The 23,400-nt window shown below is 42.5% G+C and overlaps 2 protein-coding genes across 3 annotated transcripts in view; one reads left to right on the forward strand and one right to left on the reverse strand.

The window, feature by feature from the left end:
- Positions 1-23,400, reverse strand: part of KIAA0930 (KIAA0930 ortholog) — a 451,608-nt gene that overhangs the window by 397,388 nt on the left and 30,820 nt on the right. The window lies entirely within an intron of this gene.
- FBLN1 (fibulin 1) overlaps positions 20,304-23,400 on the forward strand; it is a 100,295-nt gene continuing 97,198 nt past the window's right edge. For both annotated transcript variants that reach the window (XM_063134359.1, XM_063134360.1), the window contains exon 1: positions 20,304-20,415. In XM_063134359.1, the coding sequence (XP_062990429.1) occupies positions 20,340-20,415 (76 nt within the window). In that variant the 5' untranslated portion in view covers positions 20,304-20,339. The remainder of the gene's footprint in view (positions 20,416-23,400) is intronic.

The following is a 23,400-nucleotide window of genomic DNA, read 5'->3' on the forward strand; positions in this document are numbered from 1 at the left end:
CTTGCAAAGAGCAGAATCTTCATCTCATTCAGGAAAAGGTTATCTTAAATTAGTCTTCATGGCCTCTGTTCAGTCCCTTCCACAGGATAGTGCCTGTATAGGCCACCAGACAAACCCTTCTGGAAAGCTTCTTTCTTCTTATGGAAGTGCTGTGGGTCCCCCTCCCCCAGTCTGGTTAATGGCTTTTCATGCTGCCTTGGGACACCTTTTGAGTCATTTTGTAAGATTTTAAAATAAATTACTTAATTCTTCAGTTTTCACCAGTCCTATGTCCTGTTATGCATGCCTGTATACCATAGGTTTTGGTGGGATTTGGGTATGCATATCTGGGCATGTGCCATGATTGGATCCATGTGCAACGATCTGGAGACACACTCACATGCCGGAGTTCTTTTGAGATCTTCACTATTATCGTGTCCCCTGCTGAATCCAAAAATTGCTTCTCCCAAGTATAAAAATCATTGTGGTAAACTAGACAAGACAGCTACAAAATGCTTTCCCTAAACCCGGCCCAATAACTTCCTGCCACGCTCAGCTTTCGGATGGTAACTCTCCAAAATGGCATTTTCTGCTTTCAGTTTGAAGTAGTTACAGTTATTATCTTATTCTGCTGCATGCGTAAACCAAGCCATAGACAGACTCTCCAAGTTATGCAATGATGTTATATAAGATTCTGAGGAACATTTACATGCTCTGCAGAAAAGCCGATAACCGTGAGGATAATGTTATTTAAATTTTGGCTTGCATTTGTGTTTAGTGGTTTCTCAGCCAGCATTCTTACTTCCAAAGAGAAGGTTGGATGCATAGATAAGAACAAACAGACAGACAAAGACCGCAAAGAAAAGCAGGAAAGTGCTGAGTAGAACGTAGATGCAAGTTACAACGGTACTGTCCCATGATGGCATAATGTTCTTTGTAGGACACGGTAATGGATAATGTTACCAGTGTCTTCACTCTAGAAAACAAAATATATGTGATGCTTCAAGAACAGCATAACTAACGCATGATTTAAGTGCAATTGCTTGTTTCCTCGTCACATTCTCGTTTAAGAAGGAGTGGAGCATATCTTGATACTCAGATTCCTCTTTTATCCATTGATCTGGATCAAAGCACTGGGCTTTCTAGCTAGATATCCAACAATACAAGAATATGTTACAAGCTAAGCATGTCCAAATTAACTTCCCCATTGACATTTAGTACAATTTGAACTAAACAATATCATTGGCAGCCTAGGACATGGTCCAAGGGTGGGGGAAAGTGTTGTGAGATTGGATAGTTTGGACAAAATGTAATGGGGCTAGAAGGATGGCTTAAAGTTGGTCAAGCCTTTTGGCCATGTCTACAATCCTCCCCACCCCACCACCCCGAATAGCTGTCAAATAACGGAAAGTAGCATGCCTTTCTCCCCTACCCTTCACTCCTGCCTAAGGGTCACGGTAATCTAGGTCTGTGGGTAACCGGAAACAACCAGAACAGTAGTTTGAGTCAGAAACTGAGACAGACTATGGTTTGTTTGTCTGGGGTGGAGCCATAGCTCAGTGGTAGAGTACATGCTTTGCATACAAAAGGTCTCAGGTTCAATCTCTGGCATCTCCAGGTAGGGCTGGAAAAATCCCCGGAGAGCCACTGCCATTTAAGCAACTGGCTTAAATAAAAGACAGATCTCAGGAACTGCGCAGAATAGTTTAATTTTAAATTACAATGACTCAGGGCTCTCAGATACTACATTTTTTTCTATATACACTTCATATCTTAACTGGTGTACAAAATGATAACAACTGCAAAAAACACTAGGAACTGTTTCTTGTAGTGGCGTTCTTCAAAAAGAATGTTTGGTTCACAGCAGCAACCCAAGCATTCTTTTTGAAAGTTTCTGCAAGAAACAGTTCTGGTCTTCTTCTCTAAAGAAATTCCACATTCCTATTCCATTGATATATTTCTAATTCTTTTGAGGTACTTATATCTGTTTGGACTCAAATATATTCACTTTCACAAGCACCTTTTAGGATTCGTAGTGCTTTTTGCATTTGTTTGTTTTCACTTTGTTCTGTGGAACCTTCTCCTTTTGCTTAACTGGTGTAGATACACTTAAAATGTAAAGTGTGAGCAAGGGTGGACACATGTTTACAAAGATATGTATCAAACACATACATTAATTAAGGCTCAAAGCCTGGATGTTGCTTATGTTGAGTGTACTTTCTGGTCAAACCTGGGTTTCCCTCTGCATGATGTATGAGAGGCTCCAGTTTTCAGTTTAAAGCTATGCTATGATTTTATAGTTTTAGTAAATGTACCAAATTCATTTATGCAAAAACAAAATGACATTTTCCATCTTATTCTTACTATCCTTCAATAATAAGTATTATTTTCTGGCCACGGATTGTGTTTTCCTCCTTGGCAAATAGTTACTATTTCCTTGGTATGTTACAGCGTGACCTTTCACTCAAGAAACTAGTTTCAGCAAGAAGTACATTTATTCTACAATGGGTGGAGCAACTGTATACTTACTGGCTTCTTTAAAAAGTGAAGTTTCTATCACTGAGAACAATAAGAAAATACTCCCCACTACTGAACTGCAAAATATACAGAATGTTTCAGGGATGCTTCAAGTAGTAAATGTGAAATCAATTTAAATTACAGTTATATTTTAAAACAGGTAAATATACAAAGTCTACTGGTCCGTCTACTGCCCAGTAAGGACTGGTGGTTCTGAATTTGGTGGGGCTGTGATTCCATTCTGGGTTTTAGTCAGAACCGATCAGAACTCTGGAGGTGCTGTCCAAGGTGCTGAACCCTACCCCCCAAATGGGTTCAGTACCTTGGATAGTTCCTTTAGAATTCTGGCTGGTTCTGACTGAAACCCAGAATGGAATCACAGAACCACCAGCCCCCACTGTTATTGTCTACTTCATGGAGGGGCCTTTCCTGGTCCTGCTACCTGAAAGGCTCCATTTACCTGGAGATGCTCAGAAGGGAACCTGGGACCTTTTGCATGCCATTGAACTATGGCCCTTTCCAAACTTCGTTATTGCTTTTTTTCCCATTTGAAAACGTTGCAAGTGCTGCAGTATTGCTACTTACATGACCTTGTCTGCTGGAAACATCTGTAATCATCACACACTCTGGTTTTATTTCACCTCCGAAGGAAATGACTAGCAGATTCTACCATCTCTTTTTTCCCTATAGTTCTCCTTAAAGGAACAGACGAAGCTGTAGTCACAGACAGATGTCTGAGCCGTACTATTTTCACATCCCTTTCACTGATGCTTAAGAGACTAATTTACTAAGAGAAAATAAGATTAGTGACTTGGTTAAGAATCCTTCCTCTGCATTAATGCCTTGAAAAGGAGCAACCAAATCAAGTGGACCAGTTATTGAAAAGACACACTTAGGGTGAATTTGCATGTTGATATTTATAGAAGTCTTTAATTCTTTGGTTCGTTGAAGATTATATAAATGTCCCCTCCATATGACGACAAGGAGATATAATTATGGATTTGCAGCACACAAAAATGTCAGTACCTGAAATTCATGCTTTCACCATGGAGTGGCACATAGATACAATCATTCCTCCCAGAAAAAAATCCAGAGGTTTCAAACCTTGTGGTTAGAAAGCTCTCTAAAAAAACAAATGTAACTCAAATGTGACCTATACCAGACTGCACAGTGCTGCCTAAAATAATGATAGTGAATATTAACCTTGAGAAATTATTTCCTGTGGCTTATTAGAAATCCTGTTTCTTCACAGAAAGGACCACAAAAATCCTGTCTACATAAGTAACCACAGGAAAATAAGCTTTGAGTTGTAGACATCTTTTTTTTATTTTTAACGACACAAATGTATCGTAAAATATTAGGTTTCTGGGCTGAATCACTACCCATTTTTCTAACTTTATCCAAGTTGGGGGAGGGATGGTTTTAAGTAGCTGTGTTACAATAATGTAGGGTCTAATTTGATTATCCTATTCTTCAGTGGTATGAAAGTGCAAAAGAGGATTAAGCATGCTTTCATCTGCTTCCTTTATATGCATTGCATTTCTTCTAGAAGTTCTGAGGAAAACACAGAGTTCCTAACACTGTGGTTCTCTTGTAATAATGAAGAATGGAGAGCATTTGCGAGGGAGAATCATAGGGCAGGTGGCAGAAGAGTTTTTAAAAAATCTTTCCTTCACCTAATTATTCTCCCCTGCAAATGCCCCTTGCCCCACCACTTGTTTTGTAAGTGTTATGCCTCAGCCAGCCTCTGAAATCCGAATACGTAGTTTAACCCAAAGAACGTCATTTTTTTGTTCATGCTTTGGTTCGCTTGCCAGGATTCTGACAGGAAGGTGGTGACTAAGATCTGTATTAAGAAATGCTGGCTGTACTTACAATGCGTTGAGCTTTTGGCCGTATGTAACTTAAACTTTAACCAATCAATGAGCCACCATGTCAAAAAGCATACCGTGGGCCCAGAAATATTAAGCAAAAAGCAAAGGTTTTTATTAGGCCAATTCAAAAGTCACAAAGATCACAAAAGCATGCATATTTTTGTGATCTTTGAGTTGCCCTATTAAAGGTACTAGACTAATACGGATTTGGGAATACATAAATAGAGTGCTTTTACTTTTTGAATTCAGGTTTTGAGGGATAACCATTTCTGTTGTGATAGGAATGAAATATACTTTTAAGTAGTGTAGCTATTAAACTCCAAATCTCAAAACTGCTTTCTCTTCCAGTGGGCAAATTAAAAATGATTCCCCTTTCAGGCCTCTGGGCCAAGGCTCTCAGACTGGGCAATTAAATTCTACAACCTCCTGCAGATGGGCAGGATCTGACACTCCAAATTCCCAAGACAGTCATTCATTAACCTTCATAGAGGCCAACTCGTACCAAAGCCAAAGAATTTTTTGGATCAGCACAGTGTGTCCCATAATCTTTTTAATGCTTATGTTTAAAAATATATAAGGTAAGAACACACCGTTTTATATTAGGATCCGTGATGGAGGTCAGATGAAGACAAAGTGGTCTTTTGATTGGTCTTTTTGTACCATTATAAAATAACTTGATTTTTGTGCTTTTACACTAAAACCTACCACTGCCGCTAATACCTTTCTTTCTTTTTCGTGGTCTCTGTGCATCACACTATGGGCTCTGCGCTGGCGCTGAGCTTTGCCTCGGAAATACTTCTCTTAGCTGAGAAACGTTAATTTTGGCGGGAACCTCCCCCACCATCCACTGCGCATGACTGCGCATGTTCCCGCCTTCCCTTCAGTTCCTTTGCAACCGCCTTAGCTGCTGCCTCGCAGGAATGCTTCTCCTCCTCATCCTAAAAGTTTGAGTAGCTGAGTCACCTGTATATATATATATTCTTTTCTTCTTCTTTCTTCTCCATTCTTCCTTCTTTCTTCATCTTCCTTCCTAAAAAAAAAAAAAAAAAAAAAATTGTTAAAAATTTCCTTTCTCTCTTACTATATCTTGCATGGCCCTTAAGGCACCTTTTCGAAAGTGCGTCCGCTGTGGCAACAAACTACCTGTAGCGGACAGACACTCACTCTGTTTACTGTGCCTTGGCGAATCACACGTAGTCGAAACGTGTCATCACTGCCAAGCTTTTTCTAAACAAAAGTTGAACTCTGGAAACAAACACTCCAAAAGGTCGACAAACCCAAAACTATGGCTACTTCGACCACGCCCATACAGGCTTCGATATCAACTGAACCTTCGACATCGGCGTCACGCACCGAACCCTCGACATCGAAGCGTTCTCTTACCGTATCAACAGCAAAAAAGCTAGCAAAGAAAGCTAAAACCGCTAAGTCTCCTCTGGTGGGGTTTAAGCCGCTCACTCCTCATCTCCTGTGTGCTCCCTCAGAATATTCTCTAGGGCAGCCTTCCTCAACCTGGGGCGCTCCAGATGTGTTGGACTACAACTCCCAGAATGCCCCAGCTGGGGCATTCTGGGAGATGCAGTCCAACACATCTGGAGCGCCCCAGGTTGAGGAAGGCTGCTCTAGGGGGAGAGGGGAAGAAACATAGACTCTACTGAAGGCAGAGGAATGTTCTGCCTGATGCCCCCAGTTTTGTTCTGATGGGTCCAGGGGAACCAATCAGGGCATAGCTATTTGTTATATGGGAGTGTTCATGAAGGGTATCCCAAGCCAATCATTTTACTAATTTTAAACATTTTCTGCTTGCACCTGCACAGTGTACCCTATGCGGGCTCTAACCAAGGCTGGGGCAGGGGAGAAAGTTCATTGGCAACGGACGGTGAACACAGCAGAGCCTGCCTATGCCTGGTATTGCTTTTACTTACCGAGAAGAGAAGCGAGAGAGAATGCTTGTGCACAGGAGAGAGAAGCCTGCTGCCAGGGCTGTTGCCAGCCAAACAGCAACACCGTCCTGACTAGAAGGAAGCAAGCAAGCAGCGGCCTGATACAATTCCTTTTACTCCAGTATGGTTTTGCGTGTGCTTTGTGGTGCTCTTCAAATACTTGAAAGGTTGTCACACAGAGGAGGGCCAGGATCTCTTCTCGATCATCGTAGAATGCAGGACACGGAAGAACGGGCTCAAGTTACAGGAAGCCAGATTCCGGCTGGACATCAGGAAAAACTTCCTGACTGTTAGAGCAGTATGACAATGGAATCAGTTACATAGGGAGGTTGTGGGCTCTCACACACTAGGGGCCTTCAAGAGGCAGCTGGACAACCATCTGTCAGGGATGCTTTAGGGTGGATTCCTGCGTTGAGCAGGGGGTTGGATTCAATGCCCTATAGGCCCCTTCCAACTCTACTGTTCCGTGATTCTATGATAAGTGCGTGCCTTGTCTTGATCAACTTACGCTTGCCTCTTTGCCTTATCTAGAGCCATAATCGCTAATCAAGTGGATACTTTTTTTCCTTATATGTAAAAATTTTGTAGCAGTGCAAAACCCTGCTAAATTAATTTGCTTGAAATTATAAGAGTGGTCATGCTCAGACATCATTTTATGCCATGGTGGCTTAATAAACTACTCACAATACCTTATTTTTGAAATAGACTCTGCAGAGCTTATTAAGATATAGTGTCTAATCTGTTCCACTGCAGCCCTCCCACCTGAGCAGTGGCCCTGTTTCACCCATTCATTACATTGTAGTGGGGTGTACAAGGAACAAAATTCAAGTGTGCATCAGAAGAAGGGGTGGCACAAATAAACCCTTGGAAGTTTGCAGGACTGGGACCAAACTTCACACAAAGCCTCTCCTAGTCAAGAGGCACCTGATGCATCATCAAAACCCTGCACAATTACCCTAGAGGAGGGGAAATCCTGCATGGTGCACCAAATAGGCATTGATGGCTCAGTTGCTTTAATGTGCTCCCCATAGCCCAACCGGGAAACTTCCCCCATGGACACTGCGCTCGTATCAATTTGTATTTCCCACCTGAAACATTGTTGTTAAATAGAGGCGATAAATCATCCCATCTACCTTCACTCTTCTGCTCTGATCAAGCCTGATTTCTATAAATTTTATTTCTTCTTTCAGTCATAGACATTTGCTCATTCCTCCAACCCCCCCATAGACACTTCTGGCTCAGTCATTTTAATGTGTTCTCAACAGCCCTGAAGACTACGAGGTGCAGAGAGGCAGCAATCTGAACTGCTCTTGCCGTATGACTCTGTAGGCAAGGAAATTAGCCCACAGTGCCCAACACATGACACAATAACTCATGTTGGGTCAAATAAACCACGCTGCAGACCATGGGTTATTTGGGGGCAAATAAGCCATCGGGTTAAAAAATTCCCAACAAATGACATGGTAACCTACCATGGGTTAAATAAGCCATTATGGTTTATTTAATGCATTGTGGTTTATTGTGATGTCCGAACCTGGTCAGTAAAAGAAAAGGAGTCCATGAGATCTATGCTTCTATCATAGTACCTTCAATTCTTGTATTATATTCATTTTTAAAATGTATCCCCCACCTTTCTATATCAAATATACTCAAGATGTCTTATTATTTCAATAGAATAGCAGAAAACACAAGTAATCTAAAACACTATAAAAAAAACCCAATATGATTAAAAAGCAACAGTAGGATGAAAGCAAATTATTTATTTATTAGGGGTGTGCACGGACCCCCCGCTCCACCCCGCGGGCGCTCTGCGCCGCTCCGCCCATACTCTGCTCCTCTTCGCCGCGGAGCTCCGGCTCCGAATCGGAGCTCCGCAGTGGAGGGGAGTGGCGCCAGGTAAGGCCGGGAGAGGAGGGCGGGGGGGTTACCGGGCCCTGCCGCCGTCGCCCGTGCGGCGACAGCGGCAGAGCCCGGTAAGGGACCAAGGGGGAGGGGGGCCTTACCTGCCTCCGTCCGCGGTCCGTCGGCTTCTTCAATTGAGCCCGCGGTTCACCCAGGAAGTCTGGGCCACAAGTGTGGCCTAGACTTCCTGGTTGAACCGCGGGCTCAATTGAAGAAGCCGACGGACCGCAGACGGAGGCAGGTAAGGGAGAGGAGGGCGGGGGGGTTACCGGGCCCTGCCGCTGTCACCGCATGGGCGACAGTGACAGCGGCAGGGCCCAGTAAACCCCACTTACCTTTCTGGCGGAGCTCCGGATCGAGGCGAAGGATCCGCCTTCACCTCGATCCTCTTCGCCATGCTCCGCCGGCCCCCCAATCCTCTTCGCCTCCACCTTAAGGGCAGGCGAAGCCCCCCACTCCGCTTCTAATTTGCTGGTCCGATTAGAAGCGGAGCACATCCCTATTATTTATTACATTTATATATCGCCCCGTAGCCGAAGCTCTCTGGGTGGTTTACAAAAGTTAAAATCAGTGAACATTAAAAACAAATATACCAACAATTTAAACCATCAAAAGCATAAAGCATAAATTAAAACAGGCAGTATCTTGAAAATGCTAAAAGCAGTCAACTTTAGTGTTTGTCCTGAGTCTGCAGTGCATGAAACCTAGTCATCATATAGCATCCACATTTTTAAAGGAAATGGGAAAGTCATTTAATATTTTTGCAGTGATGTAACGAATATGCGATCCCAAACAGTGCTCTCATTCTTGGCACGTTGAATAAAATAATGTTTGGTTTCCTAAAGCTACTTTTATTCAGGAGAATGGACGCTTAAGAAAACAGAATTCCGAAGTCGTGTCTAGGAGCTGCTATTTATTGCTGAAATGGAGCCACTATAATGGTTTGAATATGTTCTACTGTCAGGTATCACATCTGATCAAATCCTAACTCCTACTCCATGTTCTATTTGTGTAGAGAACCCAAGGCACAAATGGATCCAACAGCTAGAAGCTTCAGAGTGAGGAAGACCAGATGACCATCGCAATGCATTACTTTAGCTTCATAGATGGATCTCATTTGCTGGATCAGGGCGAGCATATCTTGTGTAGTCATTTTTATTGCTGTAGTCTGGTGATTGGGAACATGTGGCCCTCCAGAATTTGTTGTACTGCAGTTCCCATCAGCCCCAACCAATGGTGAAAGATGATAGGAGTAGCAATCTAACAACATCTGGAGGGCCACACTAGATTCATGGTGAATCTAGTTCTTAAATTGTTTAGGTCTGCAGCCTTGTTGGACTAGAGAATACGTTTTCTACTTTGGCCCACTGAATTTTTCAAACCTTAATTCCCCTATTTCCGTCTCTACAAAACCTTTCCAACAGTTCCCCACACACACACATTCTTAACACCTGAGTGAGAAAGCTTAAGAATTACCTGCCCTGTGTTTCTGCACAACTTTTCTGGACCTACAATCTGCATTGAACCTGAGATTGGTTCACAGAGCAGAGATTTATGTGGAGACACTTCTGGCTAGAAGGGTCCTAGCAGGAAACCTCCTTTATGGGTGGGTACTTAAGGCTCACAGAAGCTTTAATATTTATTTATTTATTTTTTTATTTATTTCTAATGACCCATTAGCGTACACCAAAACAACACTAGTATGAAGGTCATTGCCCTCTTCATTCTCAACAGGTTCAATCGTACTTATAAACTACATCCCTTTACCTTACTTGTAGGGAAGAATGGGGGATAAATAAGGAAATAGTAGAAAACTACACTCGAGCTATTGCCCTCCCATTTAGTAATACTTTTCATCTTTTTACAATGAAAACTGTAGAACTACCGTTGCTGCAGCTGCTGTTCTTGTTACATGTATATCTCATCCCAACTTCTTGCAAGGAACCCAAGGTTGCTTACGTGGTTTCTCTTCTCCATTTTATCCTCACAAAAACCCTGTGAGGTAGGTTAGGCTGAGAGTCTGTGACTGGGTTTCCATGGCCAAGTGGGGACTAGAACACAGATCTCCGAAAACCCAGTCCAACGTTCTGTTAGTCATATATAATATATCATATACAAACTGTATATTGTTTTAAAATTTTAAATCATAAATTTTAAGTAATGTCTGTTTGTTCTTAATGATTATGTGATTTTTTTAAATGGTCAGAAGACTTATTCAATAAAGGTATTCATTCATTCATTCAGTCCAACATTCTAACACCAGTCCAACACCACACTGGCTCTCAGTTAATATAGTTAAGCACAGATGTCCCAACCTTTTTGGACCTGTGGGCTCATATGGGATTTGAGAAACTGTTGTGTAGGGTGACCATATGAAAAGGAGGACAGGACTCCTGTATCTTTAACAGTTGTATTGAAAAGGAAATTTCAGCACGTATCATTTGTATATATAGAGAACCTGGTGAAATTTCCTCTTCATCACAACAGTTAAAGCTGCAGGTGCCCTGCCCTCTTTTAAATCTGGTCACTCTAGTATAGCTCCTGCACCTTTAACTGTTGTGATGAAGAGGGAATTTCACCAGGTTCTCCATATATACAAATGACACCTGCAGAAATTCCCTTTTCTATGCAACTGTTAAAGATACATGAGCCCTGTCCTCCTTTTCATATGGTCACCCTAACTTAGCCTGAATCCTTCTGGTACTGGGCTCAGCTGCCTCTCCCACATTGTCTACAAAGGTTAAAGAGGCAAGTACATGCATGGATTGCTACATTCTGAAGCAATTTAAATGATGCTTTGTACATTTGCTTTTCAAAGGAGCCGGCGGAGAACCGACCGTTCTGATCATGAGTGTCACTTCCAGTCATTTCCACAGACAACATTTGGTTCTTATTATCAAAAGATAACCACACAAGCCTAGCAGGAAAAGAACAAAATAAAACCAAAAACGAAACAAGACCATTCAAACTGCCATAAGCATTCCCTTAGATATGCACCATTCAAAAAACATTTGTTACTGAGAATTTCAGAAACATCTGTTATTTTTTATTTTGCATGTCAAAGTACATTTTATGTCCCGTTTCCTCTTTGTTATCAGGATTAACAAAACATTAAAGTTTGCTTTAATAACAGAAAAGTGTGTGTGTGCACACATACATACATGTATACATACACACACGCACAATAACACCCAGGGTATTTTAATGCTCTGAATCTAGAAACGCATTAAATACTGCCGATAGACATCAAGAACATGCTCATCAAGGAGAATGAATAAACCATACCAAATTTCTGTGCTGCTTCTATATTTTCACAGAATGTAGCAATCCATGCATGTACTTGCCTCTTTAATCTTTGTAGACAATGTGGGAGAGGTAATCCCAAATATGGGCCTGAGTATTAACTGGTTCCCAAATTAACAAGTTCCCTCTGGCTTGGTTTGATGAGAAAAAGGGCTGTGTAGACCATGCTGAAGGCTCAATGACCTTCCTAAGAATCTGTGTTTATGTATTTATTTATTGCTATATCTGTAGTAGGATGGTGGCCAGACCACTGATGGAATGGAGACCTGAGCCTTCATTGATGGAACTGGCATACTGTCCTGGAGTAGGTCAGTCAGGAAGTCCTTCAGTAAAGCCTAAATGTCACTCATCTCTACCTATAAAGCAGAAAGTATGTGTGTGTCACGTATGTGCCTAAATGTTTACCTGCTTCCACATATGGTACTGCCTTAATGCTGTTCACCCAGACAGGACTTCGTGTACATGGATCAGAAAAAAACTAAAAATATGAATTTGGGGGTTTTAAGTATTTTTAAAGAATTTAATAAAAAAAACCTAGGTTTACGCCTACAATTCCCAGCATGCATTGGGTGGAACTCCCGGCATGCCTTAGGATGGGAGGCCAGACTTACTGGCCTTTGATGGCCATTGTGATTCCTAAGCTCAGTCTTAAGCAGCCAACCCAATTCCACATAAAAGGAAACAACCCACATAAATGGGCTGCATCCATTTGCGGTGCCTCCTCCCACCTGCCATGTGGGGTTTTAAAATCATAACTAGATACAACAGCATGTCTTTGAGAGGCTGAACTCTGGACATGCTCAAAGGCACCTCATCCTGATATCGATTTTCTCAGAAACTGAGGGAAGCACACGCACAGCCTTCATCCTTAAGAGGGAGGGAGGGAGAGAGGGAGGGAGAGAGAGAGGGAAGGGAAGCACCCCTTGCATGCCCAGAAACAGGCTTGACGAAGGGGGGCAAGTGCCCAGCCCAGTCCTGGTCCTTCAGTCCCAGCTCCTGATGGAGCACTTCGTGGGTGAGATGTGAAGGCTGAGGCAGTCCCAGCAGCACTTGGCTGGAGTTGTGCATGTCCACTGACAGCCGCTTACCTCCCCTCCGTGGCGATGCTACTCCTCGATGCTCTGTCAAGGAGCAGCATCAGCCACGAGAGGAGGAAAGTACCTCTCAGAGGACATGGGCACCTGAGGGCTGCCAAAGGCATCACTATCTCTCAGCCCTAACTCAGCCCCCACTTGCCACTAACTCCGCCCATTCTAACCTCAGCTGTCAGTCATTCCTCCATTCACTCTTGTTTCAATAGTAAAGTCAGGCTTTTACATAAAAATCATAATTTTTTATGTAAACTTTATTCAGTAATTCTTGCATCTGTCTTGGAATGTTGTGGTTTAGTTATAACAGCTGGAGTCTGCAGATTGTGCATCCCTTTACACTGAACCCACTTTTTTCTTCAGCTCTATAATGTTCCTAGTGTTGAAATGCACATTTAAAAACCAGAACAGTAACAAACAAGCAATATACCCTGCAGTAAACATACTTCCTTCCCCAGTTGACAACTGCATGGGTACAAGATATTGTTTTTTGTTTTGTTTTGTTTTGGCATCAGTTTGCTGCTAGTTAAAAATAGGATGTGTGTTTTTTGTCATCTGGAAAGATTGTAAGTTATGCCCCCCATTTCATTATATATGTGTTAAGGAACAACCTATGGGTTATCCCAGCTATGTCCCCAAACGTGGGGAAACCATGTACCATTTCACGCTTCAAAACTTAGGTCTATGGAATCCCCTGCCACCAGGCTTCTCAACTATAAAAACCTGATAACCATAAAACCGCTACTGCCAAAATAAAGTCTATATCTTGTATATCTCAGTGGCCTGGTAACTAAGGTATTGGATTGACACCACTGCTAGACACAGGATCACCAAAACTAAGGTTTGTTAAGGGAAGAAGAAACACCAGGAATAGAGTGTTACTTGGCAAATAATAGAATGGGATTACTTAAATGCACTCAAATTAAATAACTTTGGCTCTTGTTCTTAATAGGAGAGTCTTTCATGCTAATATGTTCTCAATATTTTTCCATTTAGATCAAATTCCCCTAAACTCCACTCTAGCCAACCCTATGCAACCAGGAACAGATGTTGTACATCAGTCTTCCTCTGCCTTCAACTCTTTCGGTTACTTCTGGAATGATGACACTCAGGGATCACTTACTGGAAATTCTCTGTGGGCAGAACTTAGCCTAGGGTTGAAAAGGAGGACAGGGCTCTTGTATCTTTAACAGTTGCATTGAAAAGGGAATTACAGCAGGTGTCATTTGTATATATGGGGAAGCTGAAGAAATTCCTTCTTCATCACAACAGTTAAAGGTGCGGGAGCTATACTAGAGTGACCAGATTTAAAAGAGGGTAGGGCACCTGCAGCTTTAACTGTGATGAAGAGGGAATTCAAATGACACCTGCTGAAATTTCCTTTTCAATACAACTGTTAAAGATACAGGAGCCCTATCCTCCTTTTCATAGGGTCACCCTAACTTAGCCTAAATCCTTCTGGTGCTGGGCTCAGCTGCCTGCTGTGTAAAGCTTCATTACAGCTTCACAGCCCAATCCAGTTGTTCTCCAGAGCCACCAGCTTTAGAGTTCAGGTCTTCCTCCAGAAGAGTTCTCTCAAACTGTGCCTTTTCCCAGCTCTGAGCTCAGCTCCCTTCAGTCAACAACCACTCCCATTGCCCTGTCACCAACCGGCCTTTTTTCAGCTCTTACAAGAATTAGGGTCGCCATCTGATTAAAGAAATGCCATTTTATGTTTATGCTTTTATTAAATGTCTATATTGCCCAATAGCTGAAACTCAATTGCTCTGCCCATCAATTCAACTAGCACATTAATCAATTAAATGGTGCGGTTCTAATACAAATATTTAAAGTTTACTTATATTCTCACAATGGTAAGGACTGGCTCTGTGTAAATGGGAAGCCAGTGTAATTACAGAAGTGTTATTAGGGGGAGAATTTACATTCATTTTCACGTTGACTTCTGAAGTTAGCTCTGTAGATTGGCATGCATTGGTTTTATAGCAGATGTTCTGAACAATTTTATTTACATTTAATTTGTTACCTACTCAAGTATCTTGAGTTTGGAATGGAGTAAGACTGAATGTAAACAAAAGTGACCAGTGTTGGCAGGCCTGAGGCTCCCAGGTCCCAGTCACTGATTTATCTGGAAAATTATTCCCTAAGCATTCCTTTCACATATACTTACTGGAAATTATGACTGGCTCCCAGCTCAAGCAATTCCACTCCCTATTTCCTGTTATATATAAGCTACCAAATTATCTCTTTTACCTCCACCTCTTTTATGGGAAAAATTAGCTAATCAGATATAGATAGAAATCAAATATAGATATAAATAGGATGTTAACAACTATAGGCTGGTGGATAACATGCACCTCCCTTGGAAGGTGCTTTGAGCGGATGGTTATAGGACAACTCCAGGCACCCTTGAATGAAACTGATTATCTAGAGATCCCAGGGCACTGTAGTATTTTAGCATTCTAACCCTTTAGCTTTGCTGTTTTAAATCTGTATTTTAAATCTCTGCATTGCTGCTAGGGGTTATTCTGGTTGTACTTTTTTATTGTAGCTTTAAACTTCTATATTTTAAATTGTTCTATGCTGTACTTGTGGTTTGCATTTTTGTTAACCACCCAGAGAGCTTCTGCTATTGAGCGATATAGAAATGCAATTAATTAATAACATAACATAAATAGAAAGAAAAATGGCTTTAAAGGTAATCCTACTCTTACAATTTTTTTAAAAAAAGCCCAGTTTTCCTTTAGTGTAGCCAAGCCTTCCCCAACCTGGATCTCTCCAGATGTTTTAGAGTTCAACTCCCATCACTGTTGACCATTGGCCATTACAGTGGCTAGGGTTGATGGGAATTGTAATCCAAGTCATCTAGAGGAACCCAGGTTGGGAAAGGCGACTAAAGAGTTTCAGACTCTGCGACTCAAGAGAGAAGGCACCTGGGTGATAAGCCAGGGAGATAGTGGAGGGAGAGCAGGTGGAACCTAGTGACAAGTGGGAGAAGCAGAGGCAGTTCATGGCTAGTAATAGGTCAGATCCTGGCTCTGTCTGGTAGCTCAGGGATGGAACCTGATGAACAAGAGCTCTTGTCAAACAAAACAGACTATCCTAACCAAGCCCTAAGGTTGGGCATGTATTATACAGAAGTATATACTTACTACTACTACTACTGATAACAATTCTGTTTCAAAGCACTTTATTTAAAACCCAGAAAAAGTTTCAAGCCTGCTCTGAAGAGAGGTTTCATACATATATTGCAATAAATGGGCAGCTACTCCATAAGCTACATATGAAGCAAAGGTACAAATATTGGAAGCAAATGGAGCAATGGCAGCACAGAACACTTTCCATTAAGTCATCATCCTGGCTGAAGGTTTATTTGATTTTTGCCTTTCCGCTAGTCCAACTTTTCCTCTAAACGGTTTGGCTTTGGATAGAGCCAGCAGTAACAGCCTGGAGCACAGCTATTCTGTAAAGATTTCGGCTAAGGTGGTCTGTGGTTGCATTTGTTTTTCCCTTCAATCTAAAAAAAAAAAAAGAACATTCAGTCCCTGCACTGTTTTTTATTAGTATCGCAGTGTGGCAAACAAACAAACAAACACACTCCCAAGAAATAGGTTTTCCAGGTCTCAAGGACTGACCTGAAATTTCAAGGGTTCATCTTCCTTTTCAGGGTCTGGAATTAAATACCAGAACAAGTAGCTAGATGTCAAGGGGGTCAGGCCACTTCCACAAGCTCTGTTCTAAACGTTCGTAGCCCCCAGCATGCTCTTCCAATCTTGCTTTTCTCTCCAGAAATGTGACTGAGAAGCAGATTCCCCGCCTCCCAGGAAGAACCTCACAGGAAGGGGGAGACCAACCTGGCCCTGTGCACTGGCCAAAGAAGGAACAGCTGCCGGGAGCTTGCATGCATCGCCCTTCCCTGCCAGAAAGAACATCTGCAAGAACTTTGAAACTAGGAATTAGTGCCTGAGTTTGGTTTCTTCTTCTCAACCCCTTTCCCTTTAGTGTCATGTCTTTTATATTGCAAGCCTGAAGGCAGAAGCTGTCATTCATCTTTGCAAGCCAAACTGGGAGCTGATTTCAGCTGAAACTTGGAATAAAAATGCTTTAAATAAATACCAACAAGGCCTAACAAATTTTGAAAGCAATGGTGGCTGGTGGTTCCAATATCAGTGGGTTGGTGAATCTGCTCCGGGTTTCAGTAGGAAACAGAACACTAAAGGAGCTACCCAAGGCGGCCTGGCTGAAACCTGGAGCGGATTCTCCAACCCACTGACATCGGAGCCACCAGCTTCCACTGTTTGAATGCAAGTGGGCAAGAATCTCAGTCTGGGTGGTACCTAACCCCGATTAGACTGAATAAGATAAATGATCAGCAGTCAGCAAATTGTTGGAGAGGTTGTGGGGAAAAAGGAACGTATTTACATATGTGGTGGGAATGCAAATATGTACAAAGATAATGGAAGATGGTGTTTTCAGAAATTGAAGAAATAGTGGGAATGAAAATAGAACAAACACCAAAGATTGCATTACTGTCACTATTTGAACATATAAAGTGTGGAAAAGAAAATATAGAGCTGATATCGAGTTTGCTGGTTGCAGCACGATTGATGGTAGCTAGGAACTGGAAGATTCAAGGGGAATATTCGATTGAAGAATGGTATAATGAAGTATGGGATATAGCCATTAATGATAAACTGACATGTAATATAAAGTGGAGAAAAGGCGTAACTAAAATAAATGAGTTTGAAGGAATCTGGAAACAGTTCCTAATATTTGTGTTTACTAAGGGAAGTGGGAAACCGCCAGCGGAAGAAACGATAAGATTTTGGATTCAGGAATAGATCCCGAGGTGGGGGGTGCACTTGTATGTTAAGAATGATTATGTTGTAGTATGATAATGTATAGGTAATACTTATTCATAAGTACTCAACATTTATTCAATATGTATGTAGCAGTTTTGATGTTTTTGTTTCATTATTATTATTCTTGTAATGTTGTATGTTTATATAGTGTAGAAAAATAAAAAATTTAAAGAATCTCAGTCTGAAGACAACTTGTCAAGGTGATGGCAATCCCTTTCACTTGGAACCACTCTTGAGCTCCCATGCTCTATCCGGGCAGGATCTACACTACTGCTTTAAAGCGCTTTATAACAGTTATAATGCGCTTTACCTGCTTTAAAGCGCTATAAAACTGTTATAAAGCGCTTTAAAGCAGTAGTGTAGATCTGGCTCTGGAGGTGGTGGGTTCTCCATCTCTGGAGGTTTCTAAGAAGAGGCTGCACTGCCATCTCTCATGGATGGTTGAATTGGTTTTTCTGCACATTGCAAAGGGTTGGACTAGTTGATCCTTGTGGTTCCTTCCAACTCTATAATACTAGGATTCTATGACACATACACCCTAAGTCCCATAGGTGTATTCCTAATTTTATGCGTAGGTATATTCTCAATTTGTATGCAGTTATAACAAGGGCAAATTTTAAAATCAATGCATAAAGGCTGAAAGCCAAATTTTAAAATCAATCAATCAATCACTAGCAGCCAAATTAATTGCAATGTACATACCAGATGCTGGTGACAAACAGGCAAAATCAGTGTTCATCTCTACATACTGCTTGTGAGCCCTCCCAAAGCCTGGTCACTGTTGGAAACAGAATGCTAACAAGATAGATGTTTGTCTGATCTAGCACAACAGTTCACAGATGCTTAACTAACTCATTAGATCTCAGAGCACTAACTAAATTACTAAACTAATGGGCTAACTAAAACGTTTTGTAGAAAAGACCAGTTTTGTAAATCATTAACTGCTGACTGCTTGTGACATTAGCAAAGTTCTGTGTAAACTGATGTGCTGCAAAGGTTAGGGTGGAGGGGTGGGCAAAGCAGCACATGCGGGCAGGAAACCCCCACCCTCAGAAGGGGCCAAGCAGCACCATTAGCGATTATTGAAATAACATTTGACCCCCAGTTCATCTAATCCTCACAGAAACAGCACAACAGGAGGTAGATTGATGGGCTCTAGACCAGATCCTCCTTTTGACCAAAGATCATGATGCATTTTGTTTGAGTAAGATAAAAGTGGAGGGCGATACCATTGAAATGAGTTTGCTTTTCTTTGAAACCCTTAGGGTTGCTTCCTTGCTGGGTTTGCCTTAGTTTCTGTTTCAGAGTTTGCCTTAATCATTAGAGATAAGCATATAGCGATTTTATTATTTATTATTTTATTACATTTATATACCTCCCCACAGCCGAAGCTCTCTGGGCGGTTTACAACAGTTAAAAATGGTAAACGTTAAAAAGTATACAAAATTTAAAAACCATCAAAAACATAAAAACAACAGTATCCATTTAAAAAACAACAATTCTGGGGTCCATTAAAAACAAACTTAACGTTGTTAAATGCTGTTAAAATGCCTGGGAGAAGAGAAAAGTCTTGACCTGGCACCAAAAAGATAACGTTGGCGCCAGGCGAGCCTCATTGGGGAGATCATTCCACAGTCGGGGGGCCACCACCGAAAAGGCCCTCTCCCTTGTTGCCATCCTCCGAGCTTCCCTTGGAGTAGGCACTCGGAGGAGGAGCTTAGATGTTGAGCGCAGTGTACAGGTAGGTTCATGTCGGGAGAGGCGTTCCATCAGGTATTGTGGTCGCAAGCCATGTAGGGCTTTATAGGTTAAAACCAGCACCTTGAATTGGGCTTGGAAACGTATAGGCAGCCAATGCAAGCGGGCCAGAATCGGTGTTATATGGTCAAACCTCCCTGTTCCAGCTATCAATCTGGCCGCTGCATTTTGCACAAGCTGCAGCTTCCGGACCGTCTTCAAAAGCTGCCCCATGTAGAGGGCATTGCAGTAATCTAATTTGGAAGTTAGCAGAGTATGGACAACTGAAGTTAGGTTATCCCTGTCCAGGGATTAATACAATTCCTTTAATGGTAACGTTTGTGGGAACTACCCACTTGCTGTTGTTGTAGTTTGTTAAAGAAATGTTTTGAACTTTTCTCTTGGCTTTCCCCCCGTTTTGCCATCCTACTTTATTCTCCCACCATTTTAACAATCTATAAATACATTTTAACATGGTGTTTTAAATTTGTTATTTTGCATTGCTGCTGTTTTTATCTGGTTGAGCTTTTTTATTGTATTTTATATTATGGTTTTATACTGTTGTTTTATATTATGAATGGTTTTAATTTTTGTGAACCGCCCAGAGAGCTCCGGCTATTGAGCGGTATAGAAATGTAATAAATAAATAAATAAATACTTGTTGTTTTGTGGCATTTTGAAGGTATTTCGAGAATGCCTTTTCTGCTTAGAAGAGGAAAGCTGAACTAAACAGCCTTGGCCACTAGGTTGTCTCCAAAGGTTCCTAAGTTAAAAGAGAGAGAGAGAGAGAGTGTGTGTTTCGTTTTAAAAGAAAAGGTGGAGGGAGGGGGAAGGCCCACCCCTGGATCTAACATATGACTTTTAAAAGGCCCTGCCTCCAAGCTATGTATTGCCTTAAACGCTTGCAAGCGGGATAATTGAAAGGAAGGAAGGGAAGGCAGTGAATTAAGTCTTCGTAAAATTACTTTGTCGGGGATAATTCTTCCAGGCTCCTTCCTTCCTTGCCAGCCGGTCTTGGGCGGCTCGGAGAACTTTAGCAGGGGTAGGAACAAAAATACAGAACATAAAGAGAGAGAGGGAGAGAATTTTAAGCCACTTCTCTGCTTTTCATCCCGGGGTTTCCACCGCCACAAACCGATGGACAATCCCCGTTGGATCCGGCTGCTGCAGCTTCTCCTTTTTCTGGCTTTGGTGCCTTTGCACAGCGGGCAAGGTAAGGGAAATCGCCGCAATGCTGCGAACTGCGTGGTTTGCCAGGAGGAGAAGGCGCAGCCTGGCTCTCCCGCCTCCGAATTAGCCGTGCATGGGCAGAAGCCGGTCCTCGAACCAAATGCAAGCTGTTCTCACGGAAAGCTTTGGGGCCTTCTGTTTTCTGAGCAGATGGACCCGGCGGAGATGGGGCGCGGGCAGTGAACCCCACGGACCTCGGGGCTGGCGTGCGCGGGACTGCCTTGCAGCGCGTTTTGGAAGCTAACGCGCGCGGTCCTGCCATGAGGAAGCCCGTTTTAGGTGCAATTGATTTCAACGGGATTTTAAAACGTCCGCTTTGGCTGTATCGTGTCGGGTTTTATTCATTAAAAGTTGGTGGTGTTAAAGTTATTTTAAAATATGCATTTAAAAAAGTAAGATTTCAGATGATCTTCAATTTAAAATATTAACCGGAATATAGGACTACAATTTTTAAGGGTCAGTAGAACCCTTCCTTACTTTCTCCCTTGCAAATGTGCTTTGGGGCCCGTCTACCTATCCCTTACCTTTGTAACGTGTTTCCCCTTACCCCCAGGTGCATGGGGCATCGCAGTGATAACTCAAAATCTGCTGATTATATGGGATGGGGTGGATCTCGTGGGAACTTAGGACAGGGCTGGTGCCAGACTATTTTGCGCCCTAGGCAAGGTGAACTACTTTCACACACACACACCCCAAAAAAATGCCAACTTTGATTTTTACGAACATGTTTCCTGGAAAAAATAAGCACAAAACTTGAAACTGCTAAATGTATTTTAAAGTGCAAGAAATACATCATGCCAATTATAGCAAACAAATTGGAAAGGAACGTCTATGGGTCTAAAATGCATTATTTCATAGGAATATCACCTCCAAATCATCCCCCCAAACTCACATGCATGCGCACACATACACACACACACACACACACACACTCAGCATCACTCACTCCAAACAAACACTCATGAACACATGCATTCACTCAAAGACCCCATGCAGCCCATTCACCCATACATTGCCATTATCTCCCTCCCTTCTGGGAACTTCCAGAAATCTGAATGTGGAGCCACCCCCACCCCAGCTTCCCTGGCTTTGTTTCGGCTGGGCGGGCGCGGGGCGCCATCTCGCCTGCCCAGGCCCAGCTGAATCCTTGGGCCGGGCCGGCTTACAGCCAACACACGTGAGTGCTGCGCTGCGCCCGGCGCCCCTCTTAGCTTGGTGCTCTAGGCCGCCTCCTGAGTGACCTCTATGGTAGCACCGGCCATGACTTAGGACGCCAGTGTTGCTGACATGAGTCTGATGTTCACATGCAGCATGAAATGGCACCATGCTGAATTGGTAAATAAGCGCTACCACATCAAATTACAGTTGGAGAAATCACATTTTAGAACACATTATTATTTTTTATTATTACTTAAATCCCTCCGTGCCTCGAAAACTAGCAAAGTAGGCATTCCCTAATGTGCCAATTTTTGTTTTGTTTTCAGGGAGTTTGTTTTTATGTGGAGAGGTGTTCAAAAGTCAAGTATTTACTCTTATCCAAAGTGTTGCGGTCTTACCATCTCAGCACTGACCACCTCATTCTGCTGCTTGTGTTGTTAGGTCCAGCTGTGGTGGTAATGTTATGCATTATCCCTTTAAATTGCAGGATTACTGGATTTAGGCATTGGCCTGTCATCCAGACATAAGGAAGTGGCCACCATGGTGCAGAGATAATGGGTAAATTGGCCTTTATATGCATCTCTCATGGCATGGTTGTTGCGCCCTCCATGGCTGCATTACTTACTGTGTACGCTAAGTACACCCACAGACGAACCAAAGAGGTAGAAGCTTGATGTTCCGCAGGCAGCATGCAAGCAGCCACCATGCTATTAGGCACATGTATAAGTGGAGGCTTAGGGTGCAGCCCTATGCATGTTTAGAGAGGAGGGGAAATCTTATAACTCGTAGCATGGCTGGCTGAGGATTGCTGGGAGTTGTTCTACACAAAATGCTTTGCTTCACCACTTACTAACCACAGCTAGCCCCCACATTGGGGGCTAGGGAGCCAGGTAAATTAAATGTCTGGCACTTATTATTTTCGAAACTATATAGTAACTTAACTGAAATCACTGGGAACCCTCTTCGAAGTAAGTGGTATGGGGATATAAAAAAACAAAGAGCCAGATTTGCAACATATCGTGTTACTCAGCCTATCATTACCTAGGATTCTGTTGCCATCTGGTCCCACTTTATTGAGCCTCCTTTACAATCCCACAGTTGTCTCATACTTCTATTTATTTATTTATTGCACTTATATACCGCTCCCATAGCCAGGGCTCACTGGGCGGTTTACAGAAATTCTAAAATTAAGATAAAAATAAGTATACAAAATTTAAAACTCTGAAACACAGAACATACACACATAAAGCATTAAAAACCGATTAAAAACTAAACATGTGGGTGATTAAGATGTGCCGCCATATGCCTGGGCAAAGAGGAAAGTCTTAACCTGGCACTGGAAAGATAGCAGCGTTGGCGCTAGACGAGCCTCGTCAGGGAGATCGTTCCACAGTCTGGGGGCCGCCACCAAAAAGGCCCTGTCCCTCGTTGCCACACTCCGAGCCTCTCTCGGAGTAGGCATCCGGAGGAGGACCTTAGATGTTGAACGTAGTGACCGGGTATATTCACGTCGAGAGAGGCGTTCCCTCAGGTATTGTGGTCCCAAGCCGTGTAAGGCTTTATAGGTCAAAACCAGCACCTTGAATTGGGCTCAGAAACATACAGGAAGCCAGTGCAAGCGGACCAGAGCAGGTATTATATGGTCGAAACTTCTGGTCCCCGAAATCAATCTGGCCGCTGCATTTTGCACGAGCTGCAGCTTCCAAAACGTCTTCAAAGGCAGCCCTATGTAGAGTGCATTGCAGTAATCTAATTTGGAGGTTACCAGAGCATGGACAACTAAAGCCAGGTTATCCCTGTCTAGATAGGT

This window comes from Elgaria multicarinata, chromosome 9 (genome assembly GCF_023053635.1).
Source record: "Elgaria multicarinata webbii isolate HBS135686 ecotype San Diego chromosome 9, rElgMul1.1.pri, whole genome shotgun sequence".
NCBI lineage: Eukaryota > Metazoa > Chordata > Lepidosauria > Squamata > Anguidae > Elgaria > Elgaria multicarinata.